Here is a 20267-nt window from a genome sequence, read left to right as displayed (position 1 = left end):
TCTCCACGCAAGCCACTTGCCTGCCAACAAATTGAAGAGTTAACTTCCGTTAGTAAATGTGGACTAAAATTCCCTGTGACAATTAACCTGTCAAATGACCTGGTGCGCTTACAGATAGTCATCAGCTGGTTCACAAAAGAGCTGCAAGATTGAGAGAGAAACGTCCTTGCGCATTGGACACTTTAGCGTAAGCACACAAAGTGAGCTTGATCTGAATTGATAAGAGCCTTGAGAAGGTGTACCAGACCTTTGAGTTTGTGGCCTTAGATCATTTGCATAAAGCCTGATAGCGGCATGCTACAAAGCAGCTCGAACTAGCTGCATCACACATTTGATGCATCTACATGTCTATATTCAGATATCCTCTGTATGCTACCCTGAGTAGGCTTGACTTCCGGCTGATTTCCGAGGTTGATATCAGAATAAGAGAGGGTTGATGAGCCTGAGGATTATAAAAGGGTTATTCGGCAACCAGTGAGATTCTTTACATGCAACTAAGGCTCAAGTCTACCTTGTACATTGAGAGACCCTTCAGTGGGACGCCATAGTTACCTTTCTATCTTTCCCTACAGCTCCTCCAGCTAGCTAGAAGTGTAACTTGGTCTGCTCAAAACATTCCAGCATTCGATGTGATTTGAATCAAGTACCATCAAGCCACTTTCTGCTTGCCGAAAGCATGTCTGTCTTCAAATAATTATAGACCTTGGGATGATTGTGGGAGGAGGTTACCTCAGTCAGTCCATAAATTTGGTAAATAGTACCTAAACTCGACCTTTGGGTAGCCCTTGGCTGGACCTTTAATGGCTCTTTATACTCATGAAACTCCCTGCTTGGTAGAAAGGCACAAAATTTCAAAAAGAGAAGTATAACTCACTTCACAAACATGGGACTTACACATGCTGGCGGTAAAATATTATAAACGTTTCAATGATTCTACCAATGAATTTATACTTGCCTGGCACCTATGAAGAGATTAAGGTGTGAGTCGCTAGTGGCATAGCACGGCCTAATCTATGTTACTACCTATCACCTAGGTACCTACTATAGCACTCCCTAAGAGGTTTTTAAATATAGTCTTTAAATTATCTCTTTTACTTGAAAATAGTATTTTAAGTAATCTTTAATACCTTTAAATTATTTTCTTATTAATACTTTTTAATAATAATAATAAATTATATTAATATTTTTTAAGATTAAAAGCTTTTAAAAATTAAAAACTTTTTTAAAAAAATAATTTTTTATTTAAAACTTTCTTTTAAAGTTTTAAAATAAAAAATTAAAAGAGTTAATAAAAACATTATAATATATAAATTAATAAATAAAAAGTTAATTAAAAGTTATTTTAAATAAAAGATTATTAAAAAGAATAAAAGAAATTTTTAAAATTAATTTTTATATTAAAATAAAAGAGTAATATTAAAGAATTTTAAAAATTAAACTTTTAAAAACTTTATTTCTTACTTTAAAACTTTTTTATTTAAAAACTATTAAGAAAAGGAGGAACTATTAATAGTTATAATTATTATTAAAAATATTAATAAAAGTATTATTTTAAAAACTTTTAAATATATAGTATAATATATATTTATAATATAAATTTTAAGTTAATATAGTTTCGCTTTTATTTTATATATATTTAAGGATATATATAATACTTTTATATAATAATAAAAATTTAAAATCTAATATTTAAAAGAATATAATATTAATAATAATAATTATAATATAATAAGTATTTATAATATTAACTTTATAATATATAAATAAAGTTAAAAGGTATTATTTTAATAATAATATTAATTAAAATATTATAAAAGAGTTATATAATAAAACGAAGTCTAAAAATAATCGTTATATAAATAAATTACATTAAAGAAAGCCTAGCTAAAAGTTTATAAGCTAATATAGTAGTAAATTAATATTAATAAGTAATTTAAAAGGTTTCTAAGCCTACTAGGTCTTAATTAGATTGTTTGAAGCTGAGTGTATTATGTGTTTATTGTGAAAGGGGTGTGATATAGTACCTAAGTATTGAGATTTCCTCTTGAGCACGATGTGAGTAGGCTGCCTTAAAGGGGGATGGTGGGTGTTTTTGTGGTTTATGCAGTGCAATGAGCCTAGGTTATCGGTAAGCTAGGTGCTGTTGTGAATGTTAGCGTTGATAAGCGACTAGCCAGCCTCTTAAACTTATTTGTTGATGTGAAACTGGTAAAAAATTCGTTTCCAAGGACTGGCGGCGCCTCGTTTTCCAAGGACTGGCGGCGCCTCGTTTTCCAAGGACTGGCGGCGCCTCGTTTCAGAACCTGCTCCACTACAGGGCCCGTTCTCATAAATTCTCATAAATTACAAGTGGTTGTTTTCTTGTCTGACTCCTTACTAGTACAAATCCCCCCTTTGGCGTCTGGTTTTGTGTTTAAGGAGCGTGCTAAACTGGGCACATACTTAGGTATGTAAGAATTATCAATATATGATTCTATGCTGATGTTTCCTGCTGTCAGGTGTGAGTTCCTCTGGAAATTACAGCACTGAGAATGAAGACTGTCGCTGCTGCCATCAACAGCATCGGGTTCAACTCATTGTTTGTTACAGCAATAACAGTCAGTGCCATACCACCAAGTATCCCCAATGCCATTACCAGACTGCCAACATTCTCAACGATCGCTTCCTTGATTGCATACACAAACCGGGTCGGAAATCGAATGCAGACAATGTCATGTTGCAATAGTGGTGTGGAGTCATCAATATTCCGTCCTAGCAGTCCGGCCTCCATGTTCCCCTCCGCGTTCAAGAAATCATGACTTTCAAGACTCGCAGATTGTCCGAGATTGTGAGCCATTGCTGTTTTGTCAGAATTTTTAAGTTGAGGGGCGTGGAATGAGTCGGACTCCGAAGTGTCGATTGCGACCCCAAAGAGCGTCTGGCAGATACGAGATGCCAAACACACTATAGCTTATGGTTTGATCCTATGTTGTACCATAGATTTTGCTCAAAGGTCTTTCATGTGGACGTCTTCAAGCTCAGCTAAAGCAGAATCAAATCCCTGGGCTTTCTGAGCCTTGCGAGACAAGCCCCAAGGTTCAGAGGTGATCAACAAGGCGCCGGGACCGAAGCGTGAAGGTGACGCAAGAGGGTCGAGTACAATGCTACAATGACAAGACAATAGTCTGGCTCAACAGGTTGGTTTGTTCATGCTTCCTTGTGGACGAGGATGAGGCCCAAGGAATGGTGGTCGCCCGGGCGCTCGGTTAGCCACCAACGGAAGGCTGGACATGTGATTGTGTTACCATAAAGAAGCTGACAAACACGTGACATGTACATACAGCTACACCCCATGAAAGAGTTTACTTGGCGTAAATTATAAAACAAGCAAGCGGTCGCACAGTGGATACTCCTCTACCCCGCGTGGACTTGAGTGAGCCTGACGAGTTGCTCGAGTGGCTGAACGTGATAACAGCGACCAGCAAAACTTTCCACAATGCAGAAGCCTTGGTTGATCCTTATTGGCTTTGTATGCAATACGCTTGGATTTATCGAGCTTGGAATCTAAGTGGTTGCAGCAGCCTAGTTCTTGGTCGATGCCCGCAAAATACCTGAAATCGACGAGCTCGTCTTACTAGACGATATACAACTTAGGCATGATCGTGTTCACAAGCGCATGAGGTGGTTTCGCTTCTATTCCGTATACGTCCGAGGACATACATGTAGAAGCTTTAAAGCCGGGGAAAAAGTTGTCCACGCTGGAGAACGAATTGACCGTCTGTGACGCACAAGTTGAAGCCATCGAAAGCTTTTACTTTCGAGAAATCCAACGTCGGTGGTCGGTGATATCGGAGGCCGAGGCGAAAACGAAATTCTGGCTCTTCGACAGGTCGAAAACAAGCTTGGTTTGGGAGTCGGAAGGGGTCTCTTCAAAATAGAGACTGCATCAGCGGCTTGGAAAGCATACAGTCTTCCGTTTCTATCTTTATTTCTTTACTTCTTTTCTTTTTTTTTTAAATAAAAAAGGCAGACCCGGATCTTGAGCATTGACAACTTTATAAAGGGGCCATGTATGTGTTCGGACGTATACGGAATAGAAGCGAAACCAGACGAGCTACCTAGGCAAGTACTTACTTAAGTACCTATAATTCCCAAAGCACCATGCATTGGGCCTAGTTGCCTAGTGTGTCCCTGGACTTCGACTAGAGCGGCCGAGAGCCGAGTCTCTTGCGAGAGAAAAGGGGCTGAGGCCGGAAACTGACACACTACCCCAGCCAGTCGGGGGACTAAACCAAGTGCTATGACTGCATTGCCCTGCTCAAAGCAAATCTGGTCTATCGCTAGCAGAAATTTGCTCACGCCTGGCAAGAAAATAGTGATTGGTCCATCGCAGCAGGACTGTGTTGTAAGATAACAGACAAAAATGCGAACGCGCTGAGGCCTTCTTCCTTGACATGTCTTCGGCCGATGGATGCTATGCCAGTGGAGGCGATCTGACCTGCAGGCGCTCCGTCAACTTCACCGCGCTCCAGGCTGCAGCCGACGCCCTAGTTGCCAACCTGTACTTTCCAGGTGCCACCTCGTGTCGATGGCGACTTCAGACGCGGCGACTGCGATAAATATCCAGTAGAACCTGCTGCCATTTGTGCCCACATGCAACCCCAACACGCAGTGGCTCCTGTATACCAGTAGTGAGGGCGCACAATTCCCCGTCCTCAACACGTCTGGATTGTACACCCAGGCAGCTTGCGTTCTGGAACACTTTGGCACTGAGAGAAGTATGTGGTTAGCTACCAGCTACCCAGGTATTCAGATGTTGCATGGCGAAACGGCGTCAGGACACCCGGGAAACAGATTCATGTCACAAGAAACAGAAGCAACACTACATGCCACTCAACAAGGTTATAATACATAATAAGACCTAAGACTTGAGTGCTTACCACCGTTTGAAGGCGCCATGTATGTCCTCGGACGTATACGGAATAGAAGCGAAACCACATAATAAGACCTAATCACTCTTGCCTTGATTCTGTCCTTTTTTTTTACTAAGAGGTAGCACTGTGTCTCGGGCTGTTTGGTGTTGTGTTAAACCAACAGCCGCGCACATCGAGTGACTGAGTTGCGTAACTACCTAGGTAGTGGATGGGATACTGGCCTGCTACAGGGAAGCTACTCAGGAGCTGCCCAGCCTCGATAGTAATAGTGAGCTTGAACAGGGGATCGGTAAATTATCATACGCCGCGAAGTATCCTTGTATCAAGCCACACGTGTGGCTGTCTTTGGGGTGGACATGACAGCGCAAAGTTCAATGAGGTCTTGGCAGGGGCTGTGGGTGGCACACTTTACCGTATCCCAAAGACACGTGTTTCAGCAATGCTCGTCCCGTCCCGGCCAACTTTAGAACTCGCTGGATAAGGCGACATCAATCGGATGGGCCGGTAGCATGCAAACAGGCGGGTTCTCAAAATAGCATTGGTGCATCAAGGCGTTGCAGGATCTGGAGGATCCAGCATAATCACTGCAGCAGTCCGCCTGCTTGTTCCCTGAACGCGTAAGGCGCCCACCACATTCGGCTTCGTCGAAATGCCCTAGCCGCAAATATACTTTATTGGCACGCATAGTGACTTTGATTCAAACAAAAGTGCCCCCCTTTTGGGTCTTGGGATCTCGGCAGCCCAGGTCGCCCCGTAAATTAACCTTCCTGGCTGAGTCCCCATGCTCCTGAAGTCGTAGGACACTAAGTCTCGGGCCCCAAGACCACATCACAAGACTCCACTCTCTTTCAACTCTGCAATCTCTGGTCTTGTGCGTAGCGAATACCTACCCTCCCCATCAAGAACAACATTTCGGCCGTGACCCTTTACCTGCCAGCGCTCTGTTGTCTATCAGTCCACGAGTGAAGCGTTGTGCACCGCAAGCACAGACGGCAACCGCAATGGCGGGCAAATTGCCTTCCTCGTCGGCGATCCGGCAGGTGTGGAACAAGAGGACAACGACCGCAGTGGTGTTTACTGTAGTGCTGTTGCTGTGCTGGACTCTGGGCCCTGCGTCAATTGTAAGCTTCTTGCTCCCGACCACACCGGCCCTCTTTTCTCATCGGATTAATGTTGTTGACACCTCCATAACTAGCAACAATTGAAGACAACAGCCCTGCAATACACAGAGCAGCGGCCATTTGCCGGCCAGACATCACAGTCTGGAGACGCAGTTGCAGCATCATTGGAAGTCTCTGGAGACAAAGAAGACGTTGACTTTCCCGGTTCCTTCACAGGAAATGTCGCCTTGCTAATGGAAGAGGACCCGATGGCCATCTCGAACTTCGCATCAGTACTGCTTCACTTCCGCGGCATGCTCGGCCCGCACTGGCAGGTCGTGATCCTCACGCGCAGGGGTTGGAAGATACCCGACAGTCTGATCCTACGACAGTTCCTGAGCGAGGGCAAGATCAAAGTGCGCTTCCTGCCCGACGGCGTCACGTTCCCCACACACCCGTCCGTATCCGTGTTCCTCACGGACCCTTGGCTGTGGGAGACCTTCGAGAAGGTGAACCGCATCCTGATGTTCCAGGCGGACTCCATCCTGTGCAGCAACTCCAGGGCCCGCGTCGACGACTTCCTCGAGTGGGACTTTGTCGGGGCCCCCGTGCTGCCGGCGTACGTGGACTCGGGGCGGCCCAACGCGCGCTCCTTCAACGGTGGGCTGTCGCTGCGCAACCCTCGTATCTTTGCTGAGATCGCACGCACTGTAAATTTCACTGCGGACCTCTACTCCGGCCCGTACAAGGAGCTTCCTAACAGCATGCGCTTCGAGGACCACTGGTTCATGTGGAGGATAGACGAGCGGCCAGACCTGAACGCCAAGATCCCGCCGCCCGAGGTCGCCGGCCAGTTCTCGGTCGAGACGTGGTACTTCGACCACCCCTTGGGCTACCACCAGCCGCACAGGTGGCAGGCGGAACGATACGGCGAGATCGTAGACTGGTGTCCTGAGGTCGGTATCATATTCAACCAGGAGGCGCCGGATCAGAGGTGGAGCAGTCCACAGTCATGAGCAATTTCCTTAGGTGTATCGACATAGACTGCATGGGCTCCAGCGCCTGATCCCAATCACATTTTTTCACATCACACGGAATTGGGGCTCCGCTTTTAGCCTTCAAGAAATGTTCCAGGAAACATCGATTTTGGCTGGCAGGCAGCCAGGGCGCATAAGGATCGCAGTCGAGGCAACACTGAAGTCGGCTTGTCATCAGACAAACTTTAGAATAGCTTTGTGTGGTTCAAACTATTACAGATAAAGTAGTACATATTGTAGAACAGAGGTTCCCTAAAATGCTCTGGGAATGCCTGCACCCCAGTCCTCATTTGCAACGGCCATTTCGGCAACAACAACGTCCAGCCCCCGTTTTACCAATACCCAGGTACCCATCCTTTTTCGCAATGAAACCTTATATATCGCCACGCAAGACTATACCACTCTATACAGTGAAGGGCAAGACTCGCCAGTATTGTCCTGTAGAACAAGGGAAAGACAAGCGTGAAATCACGCTGCTCAGTGACGGGAGACAACAACTGGGGAGGAGGCTCCAGATGTCTGGGATGCCACCATCCACCTAGTAAATCAGGTCGCCTTTAGCCACCATCTCCTTGAACTTGTCATGCGGTTCATGGAATCGATAACTCTCACCCCGGCATACTCGGTCAACCTCCTCCCTGACAAACGGATACACGTCCTTCCAAGCGTTGCGACCCATCCAACAGTCGAGGTGGCCATACCCAGGGACGACGCGGCGGCGGTACTCAATGCCATCGCTATCGTGTGGTCCGCCCTCTCCCTGGACGCCGTTGGTGATCCCGCCTGCCTTTGTGCCGAAGGTGTCGCAGAGGATCTCGTACGTCTTTTCCGTAGACTCCGGGCTTAGGACAGCGTTATCACGCCCAACAAAGAGCAAGAAGGGGATACCCCGCAAGCGGGCAATATTCTCACGGGTGGTGAGCGGCTCACACAGGGGTTTGTTCCCCATGGCGGTACCATTGGCGCCCATGCGCATTAGCAGGTGCAGCAGGGTCATATTGACACCGCCAAAGAAGCGGTCGATCTGGCGGTGCGTCGCCTCGTTAAGGTTGCTGTGGTTCCAGCAGCGACCGAACGTCAGGCTAATGCGGTGGCAGCTGGCGCTATTGCAGATCTCGCGGCGGGCATCTGGCATGAACCGTAGCACCTGGTTCAGCGCGCGCTGCACCAGGCCGTCCTCACGGCTGGTCGAGCAGCTGAACCAAGACCCGGCCACCGCGCGGTATAGCTTGTCCAGAGGTACCGGTCCCGCCGTGGCCTTGATCATGTTCATAGTGTTCCAGATCGGGTTCATGAACACCTGAGAGCACGTCACGCCGCGGATCCACGACGATGGGATGGTGCCGTCCAGCAGGCCAGACGCGAAGGCAACGCTGCCCATGCAGTGCGCAATAGTGTAGATCTTGGGAGGCTGCCACTTTTGGACCTCTGCAGAGTCCAGGGGGAGATTGTTCTTCTTCGCGTACTCCTTCCGGTTCATCTTGCGGATGTACTCGAGACACGCCTTGATGTCCAGCCGCGCGTCATAGGTGGTGTAGTCCCTCTCTGCGACCATGAGCTGGCCGATCCTATGGACAGTCACAAACACGCGGTATCCCGCTCGCGTAAAATAGTTGATTGCGTTGTAGGGGATTGTCGGGAGGGAGAAAATCTGGTGATCCACGCTCGCACCGGGGATCATGAAGAGATCGATCACACCGCCCTCCTCGGGCACATGAGTCGCATTCCACATGTGCATCCTAGTGCAGACAGCGTCTGGACCCTGACTGTCCAAAATGTCAAAGGAGTCGTTGGGAACGGTATTGTTGATGAAGCCGCTGTATGTGGTTGACGGGTACTGAAGAGCTGTCAAGGGTGCCAGGAAGAGAGACGCAGACCTGCGGGTGAAGAAGGTCATGAAGCTGGCCGCACTCCAGATCTTCTGCAAGATCGACGAGCCGGTAGGAGTCATAGTCATAAGCTCCGACACAAAGTCGCCCGGTTGTATATGCATCATGCCCTTGGCCACAACTTTCAGTTTGCGCCAGGCCTCATCGTCGTGCTCATCGTTAGAGATGGGACCCATCCCAATTCGCTTGCTGACTGTGCAGTAAAGTGTCGTCGTCGACCGCCAAAACTGCCAGGGCGCAAGGGCAACGGAAGAATCAACAACTTTGTACCCGTGGAAATGAAGCAGCTCGCCGTTGATGCCCATCATGTCGAAGTCATATGTCAAATTACGTGTGCCTGGAGCCTTGAGATCGAGTTTAAACAAATTGAACTCGCCTCTTGACACCATAAAGGGAGACCCGGGGATCGTAGGGCAAACAAAGGTACCGGTAAGCATGCCACGGTGCGCAGGGTCCTTCACAATGCTCTTGGTGTTGAAGGCCTGGACACTCAAAAAGAACCTGGCGCTCTCGCACAAGCTTTTGGCTGTTCGGTAAGCAAGTTCGTAGTTGGGCCTCTTGTCCTCTCTCATGCCGTCCTCGTCGTGGTGGATAAAGCCAGACATGACCTCTGTGAAGCCAAAGCCACTGGCCTTGATGGCATCCGCCTTGCTGATCACGTGGGCAGCGCCGTTCACACTGTCAATCTCGGAGCGTGCAAGGGCCATCTCTTCCATTGTCTTTCTGCGGCGTCTTTTGGGGTGGTGCGCTGGCTTGCCAAAGAGATTGAGTATGCCATTTTCCGTTCGGTCAATATCCAATCCACGTTTCTCGCAGTACGCTTCGACCGAGCGTTCGGCAAGCGCCGTGATGGTTGCGAATGGATTAGCTCCGAGTGCGGCGGGGATGACGGCTGCGTCTGTGACAATCAGGCCCTTGTGGACATCATTGCTGTCCATGTCCTCACCCACGAAGACCTCGCCAAGATGGTTTGTCACTCCCGTCATTGGCGTGCCATCGCGAGCCATGCTTGCGCCGCCGATGGGGTGCACCGTGACTTGTTGCTGTCCCAGCAGCGCGAAGAATGGATTCTGAACAAGTGTTCCGCCCACGGCTTTGGTGGCCTTGGCTAATATATCGTTGAGCTTTTTGACGTGGTCGCTCCGCCCGACGCCGAGGAACTCGAGCTCAGGCTTGTCATCCTTGAGCGTCAGCATGGCCTGGTTGCTATCGTGAGACATGATGAGATAGACTTGGGTCCTCTCAATCGCCCCTTTCTTGAAGTAAGGGCCGAGTAGTCGACTGCCCCATCGAGCCAGCTTTGCGTGAGCCTTCTCAAGCAATGTGTCCTCGTTAGAGATACTGCCAGGCATCAAGTCCAGCATGGCCTGCATGAATGGGGCAAGTGCGCCTGGGATGGTACCCTCTTCTATGACGTATCCATCCAGCGGATTGTCATGGCCTTCGCGGTTGTCGATGATACCGGTGATACAAGGTCCAACCGGCGCATATGGCGATGGTGATGGACTGCCCACACCGTTGACAGTTTCATCCGTGTTGTATCTGAGGCAAGAAAATAGGTCAGTCAAACCGTGCCTTCTCGAGTAAAGGCCGCAGAGAGTATTCAAGGATGAAGGAAGCGGCATAGATCAAGCTTACCCAAAGGCCAGGATGTCCCCATTTCCACTCATGTTCTGACCGACCTGATGGCTCATGCTTAAGCCCAGCTGCTTGCTCCGTAGTAGGATCTCCGTGGTCCCAATCGCGCCGCCACCAAGGAAGACAGCGTGCTTGGCGTGAACCCACATCAAGTCGCCGTGGAGGTTCGCCTTAAAGTGGCCCCGGTTACGCCCGTGCCAGGCAAAATATACGTTGTAGCCACCGCGTTCCGGGGAGCATTTCTCAATATATCTAACCTCACACTCACAGAACATCTCTGCACCCCAGTTCCAGGCATCGGCGAGGTAGGTGACCAAGGTTGTCGTCTTGGAACCATCGTTGACACCCGTGGCGTCCTGACCGGTCAGTGCGGATGGTACCATTTCCACTCCGCAGCTGTTGGGCCCGTTGCGGAAGCGGGTCGTCTGCTCCACTCGGGAGAACTTGTCGGCCATGCCCAGGTATTCGGCTTGCTTCTTGAGTAAGGCAAGTTTCGGCAACATGGGCCAGTCAGACGGGTATCTCTTGGGGTCGAGAACCTCTTTTGCTTTATCATAAACTGTTAAGATTCAGAGTCAGTCGCTTTTGCTTCCTTGTATATCGAGTTAAATGAGTTCTCACATTCGTCAAGACATTGTGGATTCTTTCGTATCTCTTCTGGCCATGCCCTCATCCTCAAGGCATCGTGGTTTGCTTTCAGGAAGACGTTGGCATTGATCAGGCTGGTTCCGCCAAGGCCTGGACTGGGGTCAGTAACTTGATGATGAAGTGCTAGTCTTGCAGAGGATTACTAACCGTTGCCGACAACCGCGTTCTGTCCTCTCCCAAATATCAAGTGATACATCCCCGTGGGATCTCCTCCATCGACTGGGATGCCATCGCCGAGGCAATGCGGCGCAAGGTTCCCCGACCAATGCAGCTCATCCGCAGCCTTTTTCGTCGTGCTTGGATACTCACCGGGCCACTTCTCCCGTCCCCGTTCCAGGACGCAGACGCTCTCGCCCGCCCGCGCCATGCGGGACGCTGCCACGGCGCCGCCATAGCCAGAACCTATGACTACGCAGTCATAGCTCCTGCGCAAGAGTTCAACAGGGCGAGAAAGGCGAGGGTACTCGTGCTCTATGCCAGTATCGTCTGTGTACGTCGGGATGGTGGCATACGCGCGTGATCTTGGTCCTCCGGCGTCGCCCTCGTGAATGCCAAAAGAAGGGATGGGGCCACTGATTCTTGGCTCCGAGGCATCGCCATTCGGGGGTCCGTGTGGTGATGGGGTGCGTGAGGGCCAAGTGTCTCTCCTGGGTGACAGGCGGGGGAACTGTTCTGTAGTTGACTTTGAGTCTTCGGGACCGTCGAACCGTCTCTGTTCTGAGACACTTGAGGCGTGTCGAGGAGTCGAGGCGACACTGTTGGTGCCATTGGTGCTGAAGCCGTTCACGTACGGGCCACTAGGCAGCTCCTGAACAGGGCCTCCTTGGAACAGGTCTTGTGCCTGTCTCCTGCTCTCGGCTCGAGGACGGAACTTGAATTCTCCGTCCGTATCTGACATGGTGGTCTGGATCTGTTGCTTGTCTTGTGTGGAAACAATGTTATGGAAGTCAATTCACGACCTAGATATATGTATCTATATAGGGACGTGAGCGTGACGAGATGAGTTGAGTTGCGCTTGAAAACCAAGTAAGCGCTGTCAATACCATATACCGGCACGGAAACAAAGACGAGGCGGATTATGGCTTGCTAGGACGAGTGCCTAGTGTTGCGAGCATAGGACAAAGCGGAATGGATATCATGAGGAGAGTAGGCAGGAACAGGAAAAGTGGACTAGTCGTGGCTTCATCGACTAGGAGATATATAGCTTTAACGGCCTGGTGGTGTTGAATGGGAGGGGGGGGGGGGAAGAGGTGTGAAGCCCGGCCCATCCTTGCAGGGTGAGATCGCAGGGTAGCATCAAGATGGGATAGCGTGGGGAGGCTGAAGGTACCCGGCGGAGAGATCGGAGGAAACACGGCTGCCGGGGCAGTGGACGAGAGGTAGATCGTCTGGGAAAGCCACGCGCATGCACTTTGACGAGAAGGACCAGCTTCGAAGAGGTGACGGGGGGATGGATCGGCTGAAGACCGGGGCGTTGATCAAAGGGTGGGCGTTGAGGTCCTGCACAAGCGCGGTACCTCCGTACCAGGGGCTCTGTCGACTGCCTCTTGTCCAACGGTAAACGGCTCGTCTCGTTTGCTGAGCCAATGCTGGCCTCAGGCGTAGCTGACAGGTTTCCGCTTTGGACGTTAGCCCCGGCTTAGGCTGATGCCTTGCTGCAGATCGTCGAGGCAGGAAAGTAAAATTATCACTGGAAACACCAAGACCTACCCTAGCACCGCTCCTCATTGGCTGTGTTGTTCACGTCGAGCCACTATTGGAAGAGGGTGGGTGTAGAGTCGAGTCAATGATCGATCGCAGAAGACGCAGGCGATGGAAATGTAAAAATCCAGCGTCCAGAATAGACATGTCCCCGGCCAAACATAACCAGAATATCCAAATCTGTTCTCGGAGTGCTGGAGCAATCTGCTCGTGGGCCTCGGCGGATCCTTTGCCCCACACCAGCAACGGTGCTGCGGGTTTGTGTGCGTGAGGAATAACGCCCAGTAGGCACAATTTCTGCGTTCACTGTTGACTCCAGGTTGATGAGTGAGAGCGTCTCGAGAGCCGAAGCCAAGGTCATGTCGGGAGGTATTCCTGCAAGAAACTCCAATGGAGCAGCCATGGGGTCGATGTCAAGGGCGCCACAAAGCAGGAAGCCGTTCTCGATCGCTGCCAAAGCATGGTGGTTGGAGAACCCGGGGCCGTCTTTTTTTTTTTTTTTTTTTTTTTTTTTAGGCGACTGAGGTCCTACCGAGGCTTGAGGCGGTGCATGAAGGTGGGCAGCACACACTTTCAGGACGGTTTCGGTGTGGTGGTATCTCTATCGATCCTTCGGACCCTGGGGAAGCCACCGAGAGCTGGGGAGTGAAGACGAGGCCATGTTTTCTGGCCTGGGAGGGAGTCATCCGTGTCAGGATTGAGCGGAGTCTGAGGCTGTTGCGCAGCGGCGCCAAGTTCACCAATGACAGGCAGCAGCTCAACATGGTGTAGTGGGGGCGTGTGACTCTAGTGATGATGTGAGATTGACCAGGCCCCATTGTCAACCCCCCAGCCGCAGGAGCCGGAAGCAGCCCAGAATCTCAGCCTGAGGCCGGAGGGGCCATCCCAGGTGGTGTGTTAAGCGTTGAGGTGGTGACTGATGTGCAGCTGATCGGGCGTGCGTGCTCGACCAGGCGTCGACCAGGCGACTTGTACAGTCTGACAGTCCGAACAGTATGCGGGGCGAGCGACGGCGGGAATAACAAGACCAATATCGTGGCAGGGGTTGGTATTCGTGAGGCTTGCAGGGGAAGTGAGACAGACGGTGCCATTGGGCGGAATGCGACGTGCCCGGCCTGACCTAGCAGCCTAGGTCTGCTCTGACAGCAGCCGATGCACGCCTGCTTCTGCCGTTGATATCTCTGCCAGGCTGCCGGGGCAAGAAGTGTTCTCCGATTGCTCAACCACCGACCTACCTTGGATGCCTGGCTACCTAGGCAGGTAATTAGATCGATGTGGATTCGGGCCGGGAATGGGGCTGAAATGGTGGTGGACAGGAGGGCCGAGTTGTCGAGTGAGTCGAGTGTGGTCAGCCGGCCGGAGGAGGAATGGGCCAAGCCACGGGAAGGAGCCCCCAATTGCATGGCATGGCTTGCTCGTATGTCGGACCCCTAGCGTTCAGCGGGCGCCGCCAATTACCTACCTAGGTACTTAAGTACCTAGGTACCTAGGCACCCAGGGAGGCCACGCCTCGAGGTTGCTGCGGAGCTGCGAACGCTGGGCTGGGCTGGGCTGGGAGTTCGGACACTCGTCGACGGCTGACGGCTGACGGCTGGGTGCGTCTGCCGTGTCTGCAGGCCGTTGCACGCCAACGCCATATGCACGGTTGTGCCATCATGACGGATGGCGAACCGCGAAAGGGTGTGGTCGGGGGGAGGGGAGGAATAAGTCAAAGAGCCAGGACGCCGTCGCTGGGGCTATGGCGATGCAGACAAGGAAGGGCAGGCAGGCAGGCGGGCAGGCAGGGCAAGGGCAAGGGCAAGGGCAGAGCTGCAATGGCAGGTTCCATGCATATTCCTTCGACTGGCACAGCCGAGGGATATGTCTGTGTATGCCAAATGACTGGAGACGAGATAGATTGGCGACTGCCTGTGACATCCAATTGAAGCCTCAGGACGGGCCAGAGGTAAGGCTGATTGCAGGCAGACGCTGCCCGAGAGCAGAGCCCGTAATAATAATAAGCATGTGTGGGCCCCGGTTGGCAGGCACCATCTCGGTCAACCCAACCACAACAGGCGATTTCTCCGTGGCCAACCGGTCGGGTCTGTCGTGTGCTTGCCGTGGACTCGTGGCACGAGCCAGGAACACAAGACGGAATAAGCCGTATCCCAGGGCTGAAGGAACGACGCAGGTGGTGTGGTGGTTCAGACGAAAAAGTCCAAAATGCTGAAACATCTGAGCAGCATGCTCATATTGCACCGACAAGTCTCCCCGACTGTCAAGAAAAGATGTGCTGCGGTTATGACGGCTCGTCCTAGGCACCTAGGCACCTAATACCTACTATAGCATTCTAATAAGGGCTTCTAGATACTATCTTTAGCTTATTATAATTAAATAATAATATAATTACTAATAATTCTATTTTTTATAAATATATTTTTAAATAAAAATTATATTTTAAAATATATAATAAAGTTTTTAAATAAAAATTATATTTTAAAATATATAATAAAGTTTTAAAATATTAAATTTTTATTTTAATATAAAAATTAATTAAAAATTATATTTAATTTTAATTTTAATAAAAAATAAGTTTATTATAATATATTTTATATAATATATTTAATTTAATTAATTTAAAATATAATTTTTTAAAAACTTTAATAATTTAAATTAATATAATAAAATTTAATTTAATTTTAATTTTAATTTTAATTTTTATTAAAATTTATTAAAATCTTAATTTTTATATTTTTAATTAAAATATTATAAGAATTAATAAATATATTAAAATAAAGTAATTATATTATATTATTTAAAAATATAAGTAAAAATTAATTATAATTTAAATAATAATAATTTTATATTTATTTATATAATATTTATTAATATTAAATTTTATATTAAACATTATATTTTATAATTTATAATAACTTTAATAATATTATAAATAATTATAAATTTATTATTAAAAGTTTTATATAATAAAATTTAATTTAATTAATTTTAAAAATATAAATAAATTATAATATTTAAATTTTAAATATAAGTTTTAATAAAATTAAAATAATTTATTATATATATTATTTATTTATTAAATATTAATAAATAAAAATAAAAATAAAAATTTTAATTAACTTTAATAATAAATTTAAATAAAATAAAATAATAAATTAAGTTTTAATATAATAATTTATTATTAATTTAATATTAAAGTTTTAAAATATAAATAATTAAAAATAAAAATAAAAATATTAATTAATAAAATTTAAATAATTATTATTTTTATTAAATTTATAAAATATTATTATAAAATATTATATTAATTTTATTATAAATAAAATATAGTTTTTATTTAAATTATTTTATTATTAAAAATATAATAATTTATAAATTATATTATAAATAATAATTATTATATTATAAATTATAATTATTTTAAATTTTTATATTTTTATTAAAAGATTAATTAAAAAAGTTATAATATTATTATATTTCTATAATATTATAATATAATTTATAATTCAAAGTGTAGTTTATATAGTTATACCGTTATATACAAGGTATGAATTGATACTTAGTCTAATAGCTGAGAAGATAATGAATGGATAAATATATGGTTAAACAAGTGAACAAGATGGATGATGTAGGCGGAAAAGCTATGTACATGGTTGAAGAAAAAAATGACAATGTGGCGAAGCTAACACCAGCCCTATGTGACTTCCTCTTCTCCCCTCTCCTTAAAAGCTCCCACCCCATCACTCTGTGTCTATCTAAACGCTATGGAGTCATGAGGCTCAAACCAGATCGCATAGACGGTAGTGTAAAAATTCCAGTACTACTTCGAAAAACATGGCTGGATGCTAACATCCCTGCCGACGCAACAAGCTCAAGCACCGTGGCCGACCCGGGACGTTTAGCCGCACTTCTTCTGCTGATCGCATACCTTGGCCTTCCAGAGGTTCGCAGCTTTGTAGGCACTATTGATGGGGTGGCATCTTCCGTCGTGGTAGATCGAGCCGCCCGCGCGGTTCTCAAGGGAGCGCACCTTTCTACCGCCAGCACAATTGGGGCCGCCGAGGGCAAATGCATTCCAAGGATGCAGGCCCCAGGCTTCATGAGTTTCAGGGAAGCCGGCGAGCTCGGGTTCGCCCATTGTCGGCTGAGAATGATTATACACGTCGTCATTGTATGAATTGTTCTCCTGAGCGGGTTCCACGGGTACCCCGTTCACGTAGCGTGTGTGGCGAACGACCTGGTCCCATTGGAAGCCGCCGAGTGCAGCGAACTCTCTCTCCTCCGGATAAGGGTTATATCGTCCAAGGGTGGCTGCGACATCGATGAATTGGGCCGTCGCGGCTATCTCATAGATGTAGCCATTGCCGTTATGGAAGGTCCTAAGGAACGCAATAGCGGTCTCCTGGCTATTTGTGGTTGACACATAGCCGTCATCCATCCGACTTCCGCCGGTGAGAGCGCCGTGTACATGGTTCCACAAGCTAAGATTTGGCATAATTTGAAGGATCATGCTCGCTCCCCTCGGAGCAAACCGATCCGAGGCTTCCATGTCGATTGGCGCCCTGGTGTCGGCGCGCCACACCCTATATTGGGCATTGCAGCAAAGAGTCCAGAGGTTGAGGACGAGTAGAGCGAAGGTAGAGGTGGTAATGCGCGCCATGATTTCAGGTAGTGATAGAGTTGTAGTAAGGGTAGTGACAGATTTGTGAGGGTAGTGACAGAGTTGTGAGGGTAGTGACAGAGTTGTAAGGTAAGGCTTGAGAAAGGGTAAGGAGTGACTGAGTTGAGTTGATGATGGATGAAAATGATATTGAACCCAGAGCAGTGGGGTGGTTCGCTCCTTTATATTCACAATCGCATGGTAACTTTGAAGCTTCGTAGTGGCTGAGCATCTCTACCTGGACAGGGAGAGACAGTATGGTGATCGATCCTGGCAGGCACAGCTGCTCCATCCATCCTCTGTCTGAGCCCTTGGATGTGTCCAAACTTAGCTCACCTAAGATGAGAAACTTGAACAAGACATAGGCTGCAGCAAAAACCGGCGACAGTTCTTCGCTAGTTTCTTAGTCTAAGGTGCCCCTTAGCCTTGTCTGTGCGTCGCAAGGCTAAGGCTATAAGCACCTATTGTGTTATGACCATCGGTATTAACATTGTGTCCTTTTCAAGTACTAGGTCTTGAGCGCTTACTGTGAAGGCGCCATCGATGTCCTTGGATGTATACGGAATAGAAGCGAAACCACCTAAGGTCGTAGGTATACACCGAAACTAATCGCAATCACTAGATCAGCTAAAAACATCAGACTAGGGAGAAAATTGAAGAAACCTCGCTAAGTTAGTTCCTGCTAAGCACTTCATCCTCAAGTAGTCTAGATCCTAAACGTCTACACTATCGGAGCAACCGAGCTGCGCGCGTCTAGCGCCTCTGCGCGCCCGGCATAACCAGCGGTCCTCCATCACTGTTAGCTTCAATTCCCTAAGCAGTTTGCTTTATGTCATTGCGAGAGCTGCTGGCGCTCTAAACTGCATGCGTAGGGGTCTTTCACTTTGTATGTAAGTTTAGAACTAGGCGCCGCAATGAGTTTGTAAGTTGGAAACATCCGGTTTGTTAAGCTGCCAGTCACATATCTATTAATACTATACCACACTTAAAAAAGGTTCATGATATCATGATATCATGTAAAAATAAATATGGCTTGACTACACTTTTGCATACTTAAAAAGAAGACCCCACCTACTCTGCGCCACTCTGCGCCACAGTTGCGGCGGGCCCGTCCCGTATGATGAGCTCGCAGCCTTCCAGATTCATCACACTGATTCCATGGCTGCAAAGCAGGCACCTAAGTGAAGCTCGCGGACTGAATTTATGAAATTAGTCGACTTTAACAATTTAGGCAGTAAAAAAGACGGCAGACATATTTTTTTTTAATAAGACGGCACTTATATCTATCACCTTACCTTAAAAAGCTATAGCGGACTTAAGTGAAAAATAATTATAAAACTTAGTTTCTATTAAAAAGTTAAAGTAGCTTTATTAAAGTTATAATCTTATATTTATTTTTATTATTAATATTTTAAAGTTATTATAATTATATATTTATAAGAATAAAAGTAATTATAATTAGTAGATAGTTTAAGTTATATTACGTAACTTTAATTAATAAATTATAATAAAAACTTATTACTAATCTTTTAAACCTAACTTCCTTTCTTTTATATAATTTAACTTAATTAAACTACTTATTATTTATATATATAATAATTTATACTAATAATATTATTAAATATTATAAATATTTAATTATATTATTAAATATAAAGGTTATAATTAACTTATTGATTTAATTATATTATATTATTATAAATTTAGTTAATTTTTATTTAATTTAAAGAATTTTTAATAAATATAAACTTTATATTTAAATTTTTAAATTTAAAATTAAAGTTTTTATAAATTTTAATATACTTTAAATTAATTTTATAATCTTCGAACTTTTTAAAAATATATTAACTATTTTAAATATTAATAATTATTTTTAAAAATAAGATTATATTTTATATAATTATAAATTTAATTATTAATAATTATTTTATTTTTATTTATAATAAAAATATTAAAATTATAAGTTTAAAATAATAATAAAATATAGTTACTTTATTTAATTATATTTTAATTATATTAAGTTATTATTATAAATATTTTTACTTATAAAATTAATAAATAGATATTTATTTAAATAAAGTTAGAAATTTAATTAAAAGAATAATAATTTTATTTTTATTTATTATAATTAACTTATATTTATATAAACTATTTATATTTTTAATTCTACTATTAAGCTAAAAGTAAATAATTAAAATCTTAAAAGAATAAAATATAATATATTTTTTCAAGATTAATTTAACTAAATTTACTATATAAAACTTTTTATAATAACTTTATAATTATTTATAATATTATTTATTATTAAAAGACACCTTTCTATATTAATATACTAGGCTATACCTAATTAATTTAAGTTAGTACTATTAACTTTAATATAGATTAGTCTATTAAAGGTTAAAGCTATTATAAACTATAGGCTATTTAGTTTAATGCTAGTGAGTACTATGTGTAAGTGCTAAAATTTACTGTATAACTTAGGCCTTCTATAAATTAGTTAAAATAGGTAAAGATAAAGCTACTATTCCCCTAACTAGGGTTCTAGCTCTACTTTATAAGTAAACACCTATTAAGTAAAACTACTTAAAAGTAGTTACTTAGCCTACTATACTACTAAATTAAAAGATAACTAAATAAGGTAACTATACTCTATTATTTAAGTTTATAGTTTTAATAACTCTATT

At 45.1% G+C, this 20267-nt stretch overlaps 3 protein-coding genes across 3 annotated transcripts; 1 reads left to right on the top strand and 2 right to left on the bottom strand.

Annotated features, from left to right (window-relative positions):
* Positions 1–5914: 5914 nt before the first annotated feature.
* On the top strand, positions 5915–7029 carry KVR01_011009 (uncharacterized protein; the record flags this gene model as incomplete). Its single annotated transcript, XM_044789702.1, has 2 exons — positions 5915–6034; positions 6109–7029. The coding sequence occupies 2 exons, from the start codon at positions 5915–5917 to the stop codon at positions 7027–7029; spliced, it is 1041 nt and encodes a 346-aa protein (XP_044640156.1).
* Positions 7030–7588: 559 nt separating this feature from the next.
* KVR01_011107 (uncharacterized protein) lies at positions 7589–12123 on the bottom strand (the record flags this gene model as incomplete). The annotated part of the gene is made up of 4 exons (XM_044792953.1): positions 7589–10481; positions 10578–11136; positions 11199–11315; positions 11373–12123. The coding sequence occupies 4 exons, from the start codon at positions 12121–12123 to the stop codon at positions 7589–7591; spliced, it is 4320 nt and encodes a 1439-aa protein (XP_044640254.1).
* A 4397-nt stretch (positions 12124–16520) lies between these two features.
* KVR01_010761 (uncharacterized protein) lies at positions 16521–17857 on the bottom strand. Its single transcript, XM_044783919.1, has one exon. The coding sequence runs from the start codon at positions 17581–17583 to the stop codon at positions 16822–16824; it is 762 nt and encodes a 253-aa protein (XP_044639908.1). The 5' UTR covers positions 17584–17857; the 3' UTR covers positions 16521–16821.
* Between the last annotated feature and the right edge of the window lie 2410 nt (positions 17858–20267).

This window comes from Diaporthe batatas (assembly GCF_019321695.1).
Source record: "Diaporthe batatas strain CRI 302-4 chromosome Unknown Contig00014, whole genome shotgun sequence".
Lineage (NCBI taxonomy): Eukaryota > Fungi > Ascomycota > Sordariomycetes > Diaporthales > Diaporthaceae > Diaporthe > Diaporthe batatas.
Note: the sequence above shows the minus strand (reverse complement) of the source record. Positions and strands in the feature narration are given on the sequence as shown.

Coding starts and splice junctions, on each gene's coding strand:
- KVR01_010761 (XM_044783919.1), bottom strand. CDS start 17,583: ATGGCGCGCATTACCACCTCTACCTTCGCTCTACTCGTCCTCAACCTC.